This window comes from Platalea leucorodia, assembly GCF_965183815.1.
Source record: "Platalea leucorodia genome assembly, chromosome: 14".
In the NCBI taxonomy this organism is placed as follows: domain Eukaryota; kingdom Metazoa; phylum Chordata; class Aves; order Pelecaniformes; family Threskiornithidae; genus Platalea; species Platalea leucorodia.
The window spans coordinates 271,900-290,536 of NC_138836.1; the positions used below are offsets into that span (position 1 = coordinate 271,900).

At 40.2% G+C, this 18,637-nt stretch overlaps 1 protein-coding gene across 1 annotated transcript; it reads left to right on the forward strand.

Moving 5' to 3' along the window:
• Positions 1–646: 646 nt before the first annotated feature.
• LOC309597245 (uncharacterized protein) lies at positions 647–18,417 on the forward strand. The gene is made up of 8 exons (XM_082326480.1): positions 647–701; positions 2,359–2,523; positions 3,371–3,682; positions 5,306–5,458; positions 6,701–6,823; positions 15,325–15,672; positions 17,036–17,145; positions 18,173–18,417. Exons 2-8 carry the CDS (start codon positions 2,460–2,462, stop codon positions 18,281–18,283), a joined length of 1,221 nt encoding a protein of 406 aa, XP_082182606.1. The 5' UTR covers positions 647–701; positions 2,359–2,459; the 3' UTR covers positions 18,284–18,417.
• The last annotated feature ends 220 nt before the right edge of the window (positions 18,418–18,637 follow it).

The following is an 18,637-nucleotide window of genomic DNA, read 5'->3' on the forward strand; positions in this document are numbered from 1 at the left end:
CCTGGGGAAAAGCTCCTCAGCTGGGTGTGAATGTTTGGTGAAGGAGCTCCAGATCCTTGTGGTTGCTACTTTACTTATCTACTGCTTGCAGCTGATCTACTTTTAGGGTCTGGCATTGCTTTGTTACAGCTGTATAGACAACTTCAGTAGCTCTGAAAGTCAAGGTTTGTATTGCCTTGAAAAGAAAGGCAAGCAGGCAAAAACCTTGATGAAAAATATTTTCTATCCAAAGAGCATGTTTCATTTTAAACTTGAGTGTTTCATTGTTAAAATAAGTTTAAAACTGACGGCAGGAGGTGGTCAAGACAGCTAAAGACTCTCAGAAACCTGCCAAAAAAGAGGATTATATGACATACCAGCGGGAGGGAATAGAGATTTGGTGCACAGTGTTCTGGCTTTTGAAAATGAAGAGAAGAAGGGAAGTAGGAAGGAACATCATCAGAGAGAAGAGGAAGGGAGATGTTCTTTGAGCAGAATGAGAGGAGGGGCAAGGATGAAGGAAGAAGACCACAAAAGAGAAGACAGAATGAATGAGGACAGAAGATACAGACCTTGGGCTGAAAATTACTGGGGGGGGGGGGAGGGGGAACCAAAACAATTATTGTCCTTAACCTCTGGACAAATAACTCTGCCAGATGTGCTGCAACTGGTCTGTGAGGACTGCATCAGGCTGGCGAACATGCTCCGAGGAGGACAAGGAGGTATAATACTCTGGAGGTATTTAAAAGATGTGTAGATGTGGTGCTTAGAGACATGGTTTAGTGGTGGACTTGGCAGTGCTAGGCTAACGGTTGGACTCGATGATCTTAAAGGTCTTTTCCAACCCCCATGATTCTGTGATTTAATGATTCTAAGGTTGATGACAGTCCCTTGCCACTCTGCTTGCCTGCAGGGGAGGAGGGGGACAGGCATTGTTGACTGGTGCTTTGCAAAGCAGGAAACAAGATAAAGTGAGTAATGTGTGAAGTGGTACTGAATGATCTGTTTTGGAAAAAAAACAAAACAAAACAAAAAACCACCAAAAATAAAAAAGATAGGAACTGTTTTTAGATATGTGGAAAGAGGATGAGAAAAGATGCTGAGCTCATTTGAGTGTTGTTAATACTTGGTGGGGCAAGAAGACATTCTTGCAAGATTGTGTAAGTGAGAAGGAGCACTGTGCATAAAACGGAAGAATTTGTCCCTTGTGTGGTGTGAAGTGGAAGGATCACACCTTTGTGGGTGCACATAGAGCAGCGCAAGGACCTGGGCTTGGTCCAGCATGTCCTGGGCTTGGGCCCTGTGTGTGGGGTGTGCAGAGCTTGGGGCACTGCGGAAGGGCCCCAGATTTTATTCCACAGGAAATTTTGCAGATGGTCTCAAAGATTGCCTCCTGTGCCTGTTGGCAGCTGGAAAGAACTCGTTTTGCAGGTTGTGTTCCTCCTGTCTCATCTGTTCCTGGAAATTGGGGTGGGACTCTCAGCAGCTCTAGACTAGCACATATCACGAGAGACAGCAATTATTAACTTCTGCTGATTAGGAATTAATGCATAATTAATTTGGAAACTTCCTCAAGGTATGTCTTGGGTAGTGACATACCAAAAGAAGTTGTTTTAATGAAAGCTTCTAATGAAAAGCTCCTAGGAACAAAGCAGTTTGTGTCTTCCAGAGCTAGGCTAGCAAGGAAAGTTAGGTGATTTTTTCAGATTTTTTTTTTTTTTTCTTCCTTCTTTGGAAAGTGAAACTTGTGTTTTACTGAAACATATTTCACAAATTCATGACAGTTTCATTGAAATGGTTGAGGTTGTATTTCTGACTAAATCCAAGACATTTTTTGAGAAGAAATACTAAGCTTTTGTTTGTTCATTTAATTTGAACAGATATTTCCCATCAGGTTTTCTAAATTAAAATTCAATTTGACAACAAATATTTCATCTTAGGTCAAGCAAAACATTCAGCACAAAACTTGTCTATTTTTTTGTGCATTTTGGAAGTGACAGCAAGTCAAAACGTTATTTGTTGCCTGTACTACTGAGTGATGTGTGCAGGGCCACTGCCTTGAGGAGCCTGGAGAACTTGGGCATGGAGCCTCCTGCCCAGCAGGCTCAGAAGGGATTTTCCTTTCCCTGCAGAAAGACCATGTGTCTTCTACCGCCATGATTGACCTAGAGATGGAAAGGGATGGGAGTTTGGCATTTGCAAAAGCCATCTCGGAGTGCAGTAGCAGCTGAGCAGCATGAGTCTTTCTTTGCCTGTATTCCAGCTGTCTTGGCTAGAAGAAGCTTTATGCACTTGGCCTGGAAGTTGCTTTCTTTTGGGCTGGAGAAAGATAATAAGAAAGATAATGAGTGTTAAACACTATATTTAATGTTCAAACAGGGAGATGACTGAGGGAGGAGCCTGGTGAGCCTGCCCTGGGATTGTGGAAGATCTAGGAGAACATCCAATAACTGCTGGAGCTGAGTACACAGGGCAGCCTGATGGATCCTCACCCCTTCACGTGGCTATGTTTCCTGCTTCTGACTGTTCCAGCTCCCCGTCCAAGTGAGTCTCCTTGTTTGATCTCAGTGCTTTTCACTGCATGTTAGTAGCTAAAAACTTTTAAACTGTTATTAGAAAGCTCAGTTGTGTCCAGTTAAAACTAAGTCCACAAAACCACTAAGGTGAGAAAAGAAATTAGGAAGGTGAAGGTTGATTCATTTGACCTGTCGTAATCGCCTAACTTGGGAAGGGTAACTTTTTGGATCTGTCTGAAGTCAGATGAGGTGAGTCTTCTCTCAGAGGACTGGCTCTTTACCAGGGCAGTCTGAATGAGTAAAACCCCTTTGTCAGCTCTTGGCATATTCCAGCACTTCAGCCAGGCTGCTGGTGCATTTTGGCTTGGCTGTAAAACTGTTGCCTGCAGGAATACTGAACTGAATCAGTGGCAGTGACCTGGGACACTGCATCCAGCTGTATGTAGTCTGGCAGCTCAGCTGTGAACTTTATTTGTCCTGGGATCTGGATGTCTGCTGGAGTTATACCTGATAGGATTGTGCCAAGGAGTTTTGGAAGGAAAGAAAATAAGAATGAATGATTCATCTGAGCCTGTCTGGGCAGAGGACCTCTTAGCTCAACAAGAGAAATGTCTTTCAACTGACTTCTGAAGCTGTCAGCTTCCTAGTTAGGACCCCAGTGGCAGCAGTGGGGGAATTGTGTTGTATTTCTACCCCCAAAATTATTTTGAGGACTGGGCCCAGTACCATATAAAAATTGCCCATTGGCAGACAATGTCTCCTAAGCCATGACCAGGTTTGTCCACCAGTACTGGTGAAAATACTGTGGACCAATACTGTGGACCAATACTGGAGAAAACTGTTAGAAAATAATTTTTCTTTGTTTTCTCATTTAGATATTGCCATGCCCAGTGACAACCCTGCTGAGGGGACACAAGACTCTTCCTTTGGCAAAACATGTGTGACAGTCTACCACTGTAAAGACTGTAAGAGAGACACATGCAAATCATCCAATTACGAAGACTTTGTAAAAATTGGTGAAACACGAAGTGAGAAATTTTCAAATGAAATAATTGAGTTGGAGACCAATGAAACACACATCAGTATGTGCTTTCAGCAAGAAAATACTTTTCCTGAAGGAATTTATGCCATCTTCTGGGAGAAAGCCATGGGAGCAGGAGACTCATGTGGCATCCTGAATTCTGGAGGTATGCTCTACTGGGAGCATGGCTATCAACACATGGAAAACGTATTTCTCATTATGAAACAGAACTGTTATATATTTGGGTAGACAGTGAGGTTAATGAGTAAACTAACTTGTCAAAATTAGTTTCTTTTGTGAAAAAAGTCATTAAGTCATTCACAAAAATAAATTAAATTCTCTCATGTCAAACACTGCCTAAAACTACACTAGTAGAGATTCAGATAAATTCACGTTACCCTGATTCATAAAGTTACTTTTTTTTTTTTTTTGCAACCGCAATTCTCACCGTCAAAATCTGTGCCAGTTTGCAATGTATGAATCCCATCTACTTCAGTCAGTACACACTGAAATCCAGGTCTAGCCTAAAGAGCCATTCTGTGCTGCTCTTCTGTACAATTCAGTAAATAGTTGGAAGGATACCTCCTGGATTTCTCATAAAACTGTCAAATTCAGAGATAAAAATGCCTGTCAGTACATGTAGCAAGTGGTTCCAAGAGGTCAAAACTTCATGGTGGATCAGGTTGCACAGGTGTAACTTAGTTGAACTCCATCCAAGTCAATGCCATTTCACCAGTTAACATCTGATTGAATATATATTTGGCTTTACCTTCCTAGTTGTAGACGATTCTCTAAAAGCAACTTTCATCACCTCTCTTGTTAGACTTGGAGCGTCCTTTCTAATCTTATTGCTGACAGAAGAAAACAAGAAAAAATTCTTAACCTACATATGCTTTTGTTCATCCTAACAATTCCTTGTGCATTTAATTTCTGACCACAGTAAACCATTTCTGTCCTGGATTTATGCTTACCACTGCAAAATATCTACATGCTGTTACCACTGTGTAAAGCTTGGATGGCACTAAAACGTCCATAGTGAAAACTGGAAATTGCTGTAGACATAGATGCCTATATCCCTTCAGAGGGTAACAGATGAATGTGTTGAGTGTGGGATGTGTAGGTAGGACAGAGTTTTCAAGATAATGGTCTTTGCATTTCCCACCTCTTAGAAGAGGAGTAAGTTATATAATGGCATAGTGGCATGCAGGCTAGGCGGGAGATGCACTCCAGGGTCTCTGAGATTTATACAGCTGCTGGTCTTGCTTGTTCCTCTTCCTTGGTTCCTGTGGGTAAATGGAAGGTGCAAAATTTTGTCATAATTATTATTTGAATAGAATTTAAATGCAAAAAGCTAATGATACGCTTTTTACAAATGTTTTGGTGTTCTTAATTACATGTGAAAAGTCTTTTGCATTCTTCAAATGTGAATATTTCCATTATTGGTTCATAGAACAGTTTGTCAGCTTCAGTGAGAAGAAAATCTAAAGGATGACAGGTTGATCTGAACAGTTGGTGAATTAATCATCATAGAATCATAGAATACCAGGTTGGAAGGGACCTCAAGGATCATCTGGTCCAACCTTTCTAGGCAAGAGCACAGTCTAGATGAGATGGCAAATATGATATTAAATATGATGATGATTAAATATGATTGTAGACATCTCCAATTTTTTGTGGTACATGAAGGATCCACTTTTTTAACCTATTAACCTCTTTGACCTTTTTAACCCTTGATTGAAGATCTTATAAATGATCCATATTTATAATTAAAACTTCTTTTATCTTTCAGCTTCCTCAGAAGATGTGAGGGGTAACATTAAAATTTGCTGTGAAGCAGAGACAAAACTCTCGGAGCCCAGCCCTGCCCTGAAGTGCTACACTAAAATGTCGAATGAGAAAACCGTAAAATCAACAGCCAGCATCACTGATGAGGAAAATCTAGGTTAATCTCTTAACGTGTTTGTTTGCCTTTTGCTTTGAGAGAGTTTTGCCCAGACAGCTTGATGTGAACAGTTTTACATGGAGGGGGGCGGACGTACTATACATTCATACCTTGGACCCACACATGCTGTAGCCATCCAAACTGAGAGGCTTTCCCCTAGCCCATTAGGTGCCCAGTCCTGGAAATATATGTCCATAGATATAGGTTTCTGTAACTGTAGCTATATAGCTATAGATACAGGGATGCTGAGGGAAGGCGGTATGTGATGGGTGGGCAACAAGTTTTCAAGAATTCCACTTACCAGTAAATGATAAATGAGACTTTACTTCCAGACTAAGAGGACGTTTGTAACACAGAGTTATTTTTATTTCCAAATTTCTTTCACTGTAGAAATCCCCGTCATCTTCCTTAGGTTATGGACAAATAGGACATCTTTGCTTGAGACAAGTAAACACTGTTTATCCTTTTCTGGGGAGAGTCCTCGGTAGGGTTTATGGCTCTTCGCTTTTTGCTGTGGTGTTTGGGGTTTTTTTGTTTGTTTGTTTGGGTTTTTTTTTGTAATTTTTGAATATGTGCTAGGCAATTCTATTATTTATCTTCCAAATTAGATAAGTATTAAAATACCCTTTCTAGATATCCTCTGCATTGAGGTCTTTAAAAAAAATGGACAAAATGGATTTCCTTAGTGGCCTTTGAACCCATCATTAAGCACGTATTATGTCGCTGAATGTCTTTTCCTTACCAGATCCGTTTCTGAAATGCACACTATCCAGACACCATCCAGAATGATGCTACCCTGAAAAACGTTCTTCCAGCTTTTATTTTCTGCTTACTGCATGTCTTGTTTTAGCAGAAAAACTGGCTAAAAATAGTAAGATCACTAAAAGACTTCACAGAGCTATTGACCTTCTATTTTCAGGATACAAGGTCTCGCATGTCTTATTTTTGTTTATTTCAGATGAGACAGATATTCAAAGGTATCTGTTGTGGTGGAGAGTCAAAGATCAGCTTCAAATATTGATAGAGTCATTTTTTTGGTTACAAGCATCTTCATTAAGGTATCCTAAGCCAGAGGCTATTTGTTCTCTCGTTCATCAGTTCCTTCTCTCATTGTCAGCTTTTGTGAGGTACATTGCAGAAGCACCAGGCCCAATTCTTCCTAGCTGATGCTTATGAGGCAGGCTCATTTTCTGGCACACCTGGTTGATTCACTTGGACTCTTTATTTTCTTCTACTCTGCAGGTAATCTTCAATTTTCAATGAGCAAAAAGAGCAGCATTGGCATCATCACCCCAGTACTGATTCTTGGGGTTTGCGCAGCAGCACTGGCAATGTATTGTGTTCAACAGAGACCAAATGGTCAAGGTACAGTCTGACAAAATGTTGTTTCCTACGGGTAACGTGCCTTACAGGCTGTGCTGGTAGTGGAAAAACCATACAGGGTTTTCTTTCTGGATCTCATTTCCATAACATTGTTTATGAGGTTGCTAAATGATATTCACTGTGAAGGAGAGGCTGGGCTAACAGCTGGTATGAACTCCACCTCTGCATTTGGTGCCATTGTGTAGTCCTCAGTCAGCTGGTTTTATTATGAAAAATAAGGACAGAATAAATTTCCTCACTGCTACAGTAATACAGCCAAGCAATTGTACTGCTCAGCCTTACCTCAGTGGGATCCAGTTCCTTGGAGTAGTCTCAGACTGTAACATTGCTGTGCAGCTTGCCCTGTAGAGACATATCCCAGCCCAGGAGACTGCTGAACATCCAGATGTGGGCTGACAGGTCCTTTAGGTGAATGGTTCCCACTCACAGCTCTGCCCACTAAAGAGCCAATTTTAATTTAAGAAAGAATATTTTCCTAAATGTGTCGAAATTTACCACTAGTGCTCTCCTGAGGTCTTGCCCTGTGGTGTAACGCTTGGTGATGTTTTAGGCCTGTCCTAGAGCCCCTCTAGGGCAAAGGCTGATGGGCCACAGCAACCAGGGCAGGGTTTCAGCGGAGATGCCATGAAATCGCTGGGCAATGAAGCTGCAATCCTTTCACCTTTCAGAGCAAGAGGTAGTCCAGGAGCAGATGGGACAGGCCAGCTGCCTGGAGGGCTTCACACTCCAGATTTCCAAGCCTGAAATCAACCTGTGCCTTTCGTGGCCTCGCAGACATTTTTCCTTCAATTCTGCAGCTGTTATAAAAACCCAAATGAGCTCTTGACGTGTGAAACCTCACACCTATTTGAAAAACATCTACAAATGAGAAAACCAGGCCTCTATGCCAGCAGTATACTCCTCAGTAATGATGTAAAGTGTTCAGCTGAAGAAACAGATGCTTATTTTATACGAGACCTCATGGTAGTTTTCACAAATGTACCTTCACCAAATCCATGCGTTCGCTGAGGACTGAATGCCACAGTCATCCAGCTCCAGGCCTTCGCAAACAACACAAGAAGCTCCTTGGATCTCCCATCCTCTCTTGGTGCTTTGCTGAGAACAGCAGTTGTGTGGCTGGCCCAGGTTTAAACCAGCTGAATTTTCTCAATGGTTTTTGTGATTGAAACTATCAGTTCATCTGAAATTCTTCAGAGAACTGTATCTGTGCTCAGGAAGGATGTGTTGAACCCTGAGGAACATGCTCTCTGCATGTCTTGCATTTCAGAACATGACAGCATGCCCATAGGTCTTTATTTTTTTTAATTCCCAGGTGGTCTCTAGATCCAAAAAAGCATTTTGTACAGGTGACTGGTTTGTTGAATTAGAGAGGTTTGGCCTTTTGAACAGACGTTTGATCTTGCAACCACCTGCAGGTTGAGGACATCTCTGCGTGCCCATTCCTGTGCAAGGGTGGATGGGAGGGCTATATCCAGCTCCCTCTTAAACAGCGTTGGGTCATGGAGGCCATAGCCCCTTCCCAGGCTGAACAGAATTATGATATCAATCTCCCTGACAAATTAGGTCATAATACTGGCAATTTTAGTGTAGAACACTTTCAACAGTAACTCCAGTGGACAGGAAAGCATATTGATGTACCTGCTCTGTTTCCTTATCAGCAAAGACTACAATATTTCTGCATCTGAAGACTGATTTGGGTATCCTGCATGCAGACAGTATGTGATGAATACTGCACTTCAGGGATTTTTGGTAGTTCACAGGCAGTATGTCATCAAATTATTTATCATTCACACTTGATTTGAATAAATCATCAAAAGTTTGCATTAGACCTAATCTAGTATTAGGCTTTTGAGCAAAAATCAGCAGCAGCGCAACTGGAAAAGCGGATCCATGAAACTTGCAGCAGGAAATCTCAAAGGAGGTAGGATGTTGTGTGACTCTTGAAATTTGCTACAGTCAAATCTAAAGGGAAAAGTTCATAATGAAAGACAGCCAAAAATATGTTATTAATTAATTTTAGAAATACAGGAAAGCCTCTGTGCTTAAATTTGGCTCTTGTTTGGCACAGGAGACTAGTGCTGTTATGGGTCGGGGGTTTTTTTCCTTCCCCAATCAGGGCTTTACACTCAGGCTGATCTAAGATACCCTTTTACCTCAGTTCTCAGCTTATTTCTGGGATTTTGTCTTTTCAGTTTTAATGTGGTGGAATGCAGACAAAACTTCATGAAGAGATGACAGTCCCTAGCTATTCAAAGGATTGTAGGTATTTACCGAGTATGTTAATTTGACCGATCCATTTGTGAACTCTGTTATATCATGATGAATGTTATGTTTATTCAATAAGCCAAAGCTAAGGTTACCTGTAAAGACTCCAGACTGCACAAGGATTTAGAGATAGAAGGAGAAAGACTTTTCGTCTTTATACAGCGCATTAGCACAATTGCAGTTCCTGTTTTTTCCCAGAACAGGACTGCTGTAAACTTTTGACAGAGTAGAGCTATGTCTAAAAGGAGTGAGGAAGGGTTTTTTTGGAATAAAAGCCATCTTTTTTGGAGGAAATAGCATATCTGCTGCTATAGCCTGGGAAAGGAGCGCTCAAATCAGGCATGGGCCTTTCACTCTTTGACCCCAGTGCAGCTGTCATGGGTGTTGCTTTTGGTTCTGTTTCCCTCTGCTGTAAGTCGTTGCTGTGGGTGCCTTTGAGGAAGTGCCAAGTGCTCCAGCTTATGCAATCAAGCTGTATACTGTGCTTCTGGAGACTTCCCGTGATGTATGCATTATTTCTGTATACCTAGAAAAATACTGTCTTAAAATTGAAGGCCATGGCAATTCTTTTCTATGGTCTTTTAATGAGAAAAACAAATGTGCCTATGTCTATGTGTGGAAAAATCTGCGTGTGTGTGTATATATGGTGTTCAAATTGATGGCTGACACTAGGTGGTTTTGGTATAAACAGAGTTTTTGAGTTCTTTGGAAAAGGGGCAAAGTGGTATTTGAGAACTCGCGTTGTATTAACTTGAGAGATTCAGGTTTAATGATGTGCAGATTTAATTCCTATTCTTTAACACCAGTTGGTGCCAGAGAGCTGGACTGTTTTGAGAAGAAAGGTTATATGAACATCTCTGCCCAGTGACAGTTGCTTAGCTAAATTAGTCACAAGACACAAGTCACAGACTGGTCTTTATGGCTCACTCAAGCGCACTTTCCTTTACATCTCTTCTTTCTGCTGATGATTATGCAGATTGTGATATTCAGAGGCATCACTACCAACTGTTTCACTTTGCCACTCCTGAGTTGTGTTGTGCTGGTAGACACCAATCATCCCAAATCTCAGGAAAAGCTGTTATAAATAGCTTTAAAGATCTACAGTTTTTGTTCTAAGCAACTGCATTGTGTGGTTTTGCAATATACAAATATGGGCAAATGTTTGTTTATGAAATAAAAAAAAGACTAAAGATACTAAGCAGTCTGACTCACAAAATGCCATAATTTGATAGTTGTAATTTCATTTTAAAGATTTTTTTCTTTTGTTTTGTGTTGTTATAGTCATCACAATAAAACATCAGCTTAAAAACTGGCTATTCATTGGTAATCTTGTGTTGATTGTATTGTTATCTGTTATGTTAATCTCCTTTACAAAGCATCACCATCACATGATTCCCAAACTCATAATCCAGTGTTATTGTCATGGTTCACTTCTTAAATATTGCAAAAGCAAAGACGGGGAGTAAGAAATGTCTCCTAGTATCTGCTTTTGTGTCTAGTAGTGAGCCTTTGTAGGGCTACTTGAAAGCTCGTTTCACAACCTGCCTGAACTCTGTTTTCTTTACAATCAGTGATGAAATTTCTAAGCTTTCAAGCATTCAAGAAATTCTTTGAGAACACCCCCTTTCTCTATGTATTCACACAGGGAGAAGTGCCTGCAGGAAGAGCTTTTCATCATATCAGAGAGGGAGCAGGAGCTACATGTGAACTGTAGCTGAGATTCCCTTTTGCTGGTGGTTAGCAGCTCTTGTGTACTGCAGACACTACAGAATGTGTTATTAGGTATGAAGCCAGGAGGCACACAAGAGGTACATACCGTGCTGTTGTTCGGAAATTATGCACATTGTCATTGCCAAGATGCAGATCAAACCTGCAGTTTTGTGAGCAGGGTTTGTATAATAATTTAAGGTTTATGTGAAGTAATGGAGCATCTCTCATCTACTTGCTCCTTACAAAGCCAAGACTTCTGCATTTGAAGCCACCAACCAGGCAGCCTGCTAAGCCTGTGGGAACACTGACAGACTGAATTGATTGTACCAAGCGCCTACACTTCCAGTAAGGCCGCAACAGGGAGATTATTGCCTGACTTTGGCACTGCAAAGAGCAAATTTGAGCCTATCTTTTCTCAGTTGACTGTAAAGGGAAGGTAGGGGCTCACCATAGAGACTCTTTCGAATCCTGCCCTCAAGATGGGGGGTTGTTCAGTAGTAGGAAACCATGGGCGTGTTAAGTGTGAAGTCAAAACCAAGATGCACCTCTCGAGAGAAATCTCTCTTCCCCCTCTCTGTCACATTTGTTGTGATATTGAGGCAAAAGAGGCATGTTGCTAACTTCTAGTAGACAGCTGATGTAGCTGGAAGACAACAGGTCAACTTGTGGCATATAACCCTTTCTTCAGGTCTTTCTGACTTTCTTATCAGTCAGATAATAGAGTACAACTAAAAGGACCTTTGAAAATGCTGTGGATATCATGTCTTTCAACTGCATCTCTCTCTCTTCTGCTTCTCCCATGCTTCCCTGGCCAGAATGGTACGTACAGCATAGATGCTCTTACATTTCACAAGTTTCAATATTTTTCTGCCCCCCCCCCCCCCCCCCCCCCCCCGAGTCTATTGTCTCAGGTTCTTGGCAAGTTCACTGTTAGCAAAAATGGGTGGAACTTTGAAAAACATTCTCTGAATTTATAGAATGAGTTTTTAGAAAAAAATGAAAAATTGTGATCAGAACTTTTCTATACAGAAATTACTCCCTGTAGAAAGAGTGGAAGCTGTTTTGACAGAAATTGAACGTGAACTATATCTGTGTTGTTAAGGTTGACAGGGGGAGCCCACTACTGGGTAGAAATGAATATTGATATTTACTAGGGACATAATTATTGAAGGTGTAATAAAACCTTACTAGAAATATCTGTTGGTGAATATTGTTGTAGCTGTTGAGAGTACATGCTGGAGCCATGCTTGGGGAAAACAGTGTGAATCTCTGAGGAGAACAGGCTGAGGAAAAAGATGTCTCTAAACAGTCAGCCCTTTTTCCCCCCATAACCATTGACAATAACTGGAAAGGACAGTGACTTGAGAAAAAAATATTATCCATAAGTCAGCATGTCTGAAAGGAAGACACAGTGAAACTGGTGAGAATATTTATTTTGAGTGTCTTTGCTAGTCTTTAGTTAGTGGTTGTGGAGGAGTCAATACTGATTTCTGCAAAGATAATTTAACTCTTGAACTCCTATCCTGATCTTTTGGAGAAAACTATTGATGGGCTGCGGCTGCTTGTCATTAGCTGCATGTGTTATTAGATCATGTAAGCGTGGGTGAGCTTAGAAATACTAATTTTAGGCTGATGGAGAGGGATTTCCTAGGCTTTCCTTCCTGGGCTTTCCTTCCCCACTTGTAAAGGCTGAGTGCTCTGTGCCTCTCCAGCCTTCTCCATCACCTCATTTCTCTGCTGCTTTGGAAGGTAATTGCTGACAACTCCTGGGTTGCCTTAATTCCTTCTTTAAGTGTTGTAGGAGCAATGTTCTCATGCCTGGTCAGGTTGGATTAACCTACTGTATCTAAATTCCCACAATCTAGTCTTTCTGTGTTTGACTTCTGTGTTTGTTCCCTTATTAAAACAATTTTTTTTAAGTATGTAGGGATCCTTAATTTGCTTGTCAACACTGAATGATTCTCCCTTTTCTATACTATGTTTGTCCTAGATATGTAATATGCTATATTCTTTCCTTGCTTTTAATGTAATTTCTTTTAGGTGTTTCCCATTTGATCCCTCTGTTCCTTGCTATTCATTGCAAAAGTACTTACTGTTCAGTTTCTTTTGATATTGAGGTCATTAGAGAACTCAAAGGGTCTCATTACATATTTTTATACCTTTGTTTCTTTTCTTAGTGTAGGCTGGAGTTATACCTTCTGCAGTCCTCTTCCTAAGAGGCTACATTATCCATTTGCCTGACGTTGCTAAAGCCTCCTTTCTAAAAAAAAAAAAGTGTCATTTTCTTCCATTCTCTGCAATTTTTTGATACCTTTGAATTCCAGATTTAGATCTTCAACCAGCTCCAATTATTGGGCTGAGTTCAATGAAGCTTGTATTTTGAGAACTAATAGGATCATACTGGGAATCTACCGAGCCCACTAAATTTTTTGGATGAGTGACAGAAGCCACTTTTTTGCCAAGGCCTTTTAAGCTTTGGGGAGACATTGAGTTGCACAGGTCAAGGGCATGAAAGGCGCTATAGGTTTCAGGACAGCCAAGAGATGATCTATACAGGATAGTAAGACTAAGGTCCAGTCTTACAGAGCAGTTCTGTTGATGGAGCAGTTGTTTTTGAAAACTACTTCGATATTAATAAATTGAGAACAACTCTGATATTATAATTTCTTATTTTTAGGTGGAGAAAATGAACAGTCAGCAGACATTATCAGTGTTTGGGAAGGAGACTCCATCAGCATAACTTGCCCAATGAAAGGTTCAGAAAATGAAGTGGGAATGTACTTGACAACTAGTATACAGCCAGTCAATGTGATATATGTTTCCAAGCAGAGTACTTCATATATCCTTCCTGCTTTGGCTAGTCGCATCAAGTATTCAGAGGAAGGAAGGAATCTCAGGATAACTCTGCACAATGTACAGGAATCTGATTCCAATATCTACCTATGCACTAAGTTTATTAAAAACAAAGGCCATCATAAAAAGCTGATTGGGAAGACAACCATAGTACTGGTGAAAGGTATTGCAATTCTATCTTTTATGTCATGAATTAATAAATACAGATATATATTTTAAATCAAAGATTGGAAGGGAGGGAGAGTTGGACAGAACTTTACCCACGTCTGCTCAGGTAATGTACTGATTTGAAGGAAAGTGTGGATCTGTTCCCTGAAAAGGTGAAGAAAACACATTAGATAGAACGGTACTAAGAAAACCCCTAGAACATCAATTCATGACTAATTTAATCCTAGCTACAGGTTTTCATGTGCGTCATAGGTTGCTGCAGCAGTTTGGAAACAGGACCTATAGGTCTTTCCAAAACCATCAGCCAAATCTTTACGAATAGCTAGCAAAGCAATGAGCCTCTTTTTTTGGCAGCAGTTTTTGCAAATCTCTTTTGTTTTTACTATTTCATCTTAAATGACAAATTGAGAAGCTGGTGCTAGGCAAGGTTTGCAAGTGGGGCATCAGTGGATAAAGGGATGTGTTTTTTTTCTCTTCTTAATGGGCTTTTGATGAATGGGCACAAGTGCTCCTTTTGGCAGTCATTTCTGTTTAGGGGAAGAATTTTTCTGTCTTTTTCTTTTTTTTCTTTTTTAGTTAGAAGAGGGTTGAGTCCACAATACTCTTTGGCAGCTTATTCCTTTACGTACTTACCCTTCTGATGAGACCATCTCACCTGAAACATCTTTACCAAAAATTACAGGGTTTTCTTCCTTTCCTGTCCCCAACGCGTGCAGACCTAATTGATTGCTGGGTCAGTAATAGTCATTTGTATCTACAAAGACCTATCATGTCCTTCCTTAGGCTTCTCTTTTCAAACTTCTTGACTGTGTTTTCTCAAATGAATTCCGTCTTGTTGATTATGTACTGTTTCTCCAAATTATTTTATTAAATTACCTTATATCTTTTTTTGATTCTGATCCTCTTCTCTAAAATGCCTGCAGCCTTCCCAGAATTATATTTTATAAAAATGTGATAAATTCTGTCTTCATTCCCTCATCCATGTTAATGATAATGTCAAAAGGAACAGGGCCTGTCCTCAGAGGAACTCAGTGAAATGTCTTCCCAGCTGGACAGCAAGTTGTTAATAACTACTTTTTGAAGCCCGTTTTCAACATTGATGGTACTCACATTGTATTATTTCATCCAGATCTTTCTATGGCTTAATCTCACTTAAGAAAGCAGGCAACGATCCATGTCTCAAAGGCAAGCTGATGAAGCTGTATTCCCTTAGAAGAGTTCAGTATGTGTATTTTTTAGGTAGGTGGAGACCCTTTACAACCAGGTAAACCTGCTTGGTTAGTCGTATTTTCAGATCCTGGGGCAGGAAAACATGCCAAGGTGTACTGACGTATATCTTTCCTCTCAAGGCACGCATAAAGGAAGCCTTTAAAAAAAAATATTTTATCTAAATTTCTGTGGTCTGTTCTTTCTGTCTTTGTATTTGCTCCCTAGTGAAAATGCACTGTGTTAAGTATGTGGTAGCCATTAATCTCTCTTGTTTTTAGCCAAAACCAGTGGAGTTGTTGAACAGTCACCACTTTATGTCAATCCTCAGCAAGGACAGTCGGTCAACATTACCTGTGCATTGAAAAGCTCACATGAAGGTGAAGGGATCTTCTTGCTCAAGACTCACATGCAACCTGAAAGAGTGTTGTATGTTTCAAGTGAGAATGCTTCAACTATTTTTCCTGCTTTTGCTAATCGCTTGCAGTATTCAAAGCAAGAAAAGAAAATAGTGATCACTCTAAATAACCTATGGAAAAATGACAGTGATATATATGTATGTGCTGGAGTGGTGAAAAATTCCTCTTTCCTCTCAGTGAACAGAAGTGGCACCATGATGCTGATTAAAGGTACTCTCCTTTTGCTTGTTTAATCATAACTAATTATAGGCATGTTGTAATACAAAAGGCGGACTAAAAGCTTGCAGAACTTCAGTCAGGACAGCTAGAGCACTAATCCATGGCTAGACTTCTTCCAGTACCTGGGAAAGTTTGGAGAGTGTGCCCAGACTCCTCTGTGCCCTGTTGTACTAGGACACAGAAACAGGCACTATGTTTCTATTTGCCTTGCACAACCAGAGGGGAATTATAAAACAGAAAACTTGCTATAATCCCACATCATAAAAAAAAATTGTCAAAATCGGACAACAAACACTTCAGTGTGTCTGTGAATAATCTGTCAGTTTTAGGAAATGAATCAGTATTTTTAGCATCAGTTCTTTGACCTTAATGTGACATAAATGTCTTTTAGAAACCATTCCCTATAGCAAGTCTTTGTGTTTAAAAATAGGTCACAATAGGGAGTGCAGAACAAGTCCTCAGACATTTACAGATAATAGCAGACATAATCTCACACACCTGTATTATACACTGAGCACACTGTGAGCATATGTTCCAAAGACTGTTTTTTTGGGTTTTGTTTTTTTTCTGCAGGATGGCATTGCAACCATTTGCTAAGATGAAGACAAAACCAGCAATATGGTGCTTAATTTTGATCTTACTGGTGCAGCCTAACTCTGTGTATTGAGCTTTGATGAGATCTTTGTGTAATTACAATAAGGTTTACATAGGCCCTAAATGTTGCAAAGGATCTATCTGCAGTCTGCATAAAAGACCGTGGTCTCATTCTGTGCCACTAGCCATGACTGGTGCAACAACTCAGTAATGTGAGTTGGGGAAAATGACAGTGGCACATCAAAGCAGCAAGGTGATTACCAGACATTATGTTATTCAGATATGGATTAATTGAGATTTTAGAGAACTGCAACCCGTTCCACTAGCGCTGTTCTGCTCAGTGTATATTCTCCAGATCACAGCAGCCTCCTACTTCTGGCTGTACTGCTTGGAGCCTGACAAACCTAGCTATTACATAATTCCTACATACTCCTGGCCGAGCCCTCCGTATTGCTGTAATACTGCAATAAAACATTTTCTGTTTCTGTTATGAGTGCGTGGTCCTGCTTCTGATCAGTAGTATGGAAGCTATCGCCTTTGTAGAGTTCTCCTCACTGACCCTTCACATGCCACCTGCAGTCATCACCAGCCTCCCAAAGAGCACAGGGAATGCCAGTGAGAATACTGATGGGATGACAAATGTAGCTGTGTAGCATGCTGTTGATATCTGATTTCTTACTGACTAGTAAATATTTTTTTCATAATAAAAATAGAATTCTACCGCTTCGTATTAATAATAATAACATAATTTCACATGCAGAAGTGGAGCAGACAGACTGCACTAATAGTTCCTGGGACATCTATGGTCTTATCATTGTGGTAGCGCTACTGTTTTCTGCGCTGATATGCTGCACCTTCTACCGTGTCAATGTGAGTATGCTGTTACCATGCCAGAGCAAAACTGAATCTGGGTTGAGAGAACAGGTGCCTTTGATATTATTTGTAAATAGTGACTGAGTCAAGCAAACATTTGATAAACCTAAGGAATCATAGCTTTCTATTTTCTCCTCTTTGCCTTTGTTTAATATCTCCTAACTGTAAACTCTTGGCAGTAAAGACTGTGTCTCCTTATGTTTCTGTAACTCTTAGTAAATTAGATGTTTGCCTTTTGATAACAAACCTCAAGTAAGCCTTGCAGTCAACAACACAGCCATGCATTGTACTTATTTCCCTGAAGAGAGCACCTCACGATTCTGTTTTGCTTCTTTTTTTTTTTCTTTTTGTCAATTGGGAATGGAGCTGTATATACCAATCTTGTGATAGATGTAAGAGAATGTTTGGAGGGTGACACAAGGACAACAAAAAGTCATAAAATAGCCTGACATGTGAAAGTAGCTGTAGAGAACAATTTTGCCCTGTTATAGAAAAAAAGGTGACCAAGAAATTTTTCCTGTAATGGGATTATTTACATTAATAGTCTGCAGAAAGAGCCCAGAAATTATTTGTCTCTGATAGATCCTTCTGCTCCATAAAGATTACTCAAAATTAACAGAGTATGATTCATAGGCCAGGCTCCTATCTCATCCCTCCACGTATGGCTTCAGTACTGCTAAAAAACAGTAGTATAACATCATTCTGCCAAAGCCAAGCAGCCCTGTGGGATCTGGTCTCTTGTGTTACCAGTAGCAAACTAAGGATAAGCATTATTTATGTTGGGGCCACAGTTATACTGAAATCTTGAAGGTACTTTTAGTAAAATTACATCAGACTGACCATAGAAAGTTAAATAAATAGGCTGACAATTTCCACCTAATCCTCTAAGACCTCATTGGGTTATGAGAGGAATTTTAAAAGTACATTTTCACTTCAAACAGATGGACTCCTAAGATGTAAATTGACTGCTTGGTCAGGGTCTTTTCAAGCTCTGTTCTGACCGGTTGTTTGTTTTGTTTTGCAGATGAAGAAATATTTCCAGAAAAGAAAACCAAATGAAGTATATGAAGATATGTCATACAGTTACAGACGTAACAACTTAATCAGAACCAACACTTACTCTATTGATAATTAAGATTCTGCCAACTGGGACTGTGCGTGAATCGACCACAGGTCTCTCTGAGAGCTGCCGTAGCAACCTGATGCAGTAGCTGAACTGAAAATACTATCATCTACTTTCCTCAGCGTAAGGAAAAACCTGCCTCATTTCCAAAGCTGTTTCTGCTTTTTTGATCACTTGTGAAATATCTTTTTCTTTTTTTTATAATGTATATAAAATGTAGAGAAATGAAAGAAACCCAGAGCTGGGTCCACTGTGGAAAGTCAACAATCTTGCATGTCCAGAGAAATATCAAATTGCCTTGTTATGAGGCAGGATTGATGGAGTTGGCTTGTGGTTTCTGGTGACAGGCTGAGACTAGAATTTTTC

What these genes read in the sequence shown, in the direction of transcription:
- LOC309597245 (XM_082326480.1), top strand. Translation starts at nt 2,460, where the DNA reads ATGGATCCTCACCCCTTCACGTGGCTATGTTTCCTGCTTCTGACTGTT. An exon ending in TGTTCCAGCTCCCCGTCCAA is followed by an intron (nt 2,524 to 3,370) that starts GTGAGTCTCCTT and finishes TTTCTCATTTAG; the next exon opens with ATATTGCCATGCCCAGTGAC. An exon ending in GCACCTTCTACCGTGTCAAT is followed by an intron (nt 17,146 to 18,172) that starts GTGAGTATGCTG and finishes TTTGTTTTGCAG; the next exon opens with ATGAAGAAATATTTCCAGAA.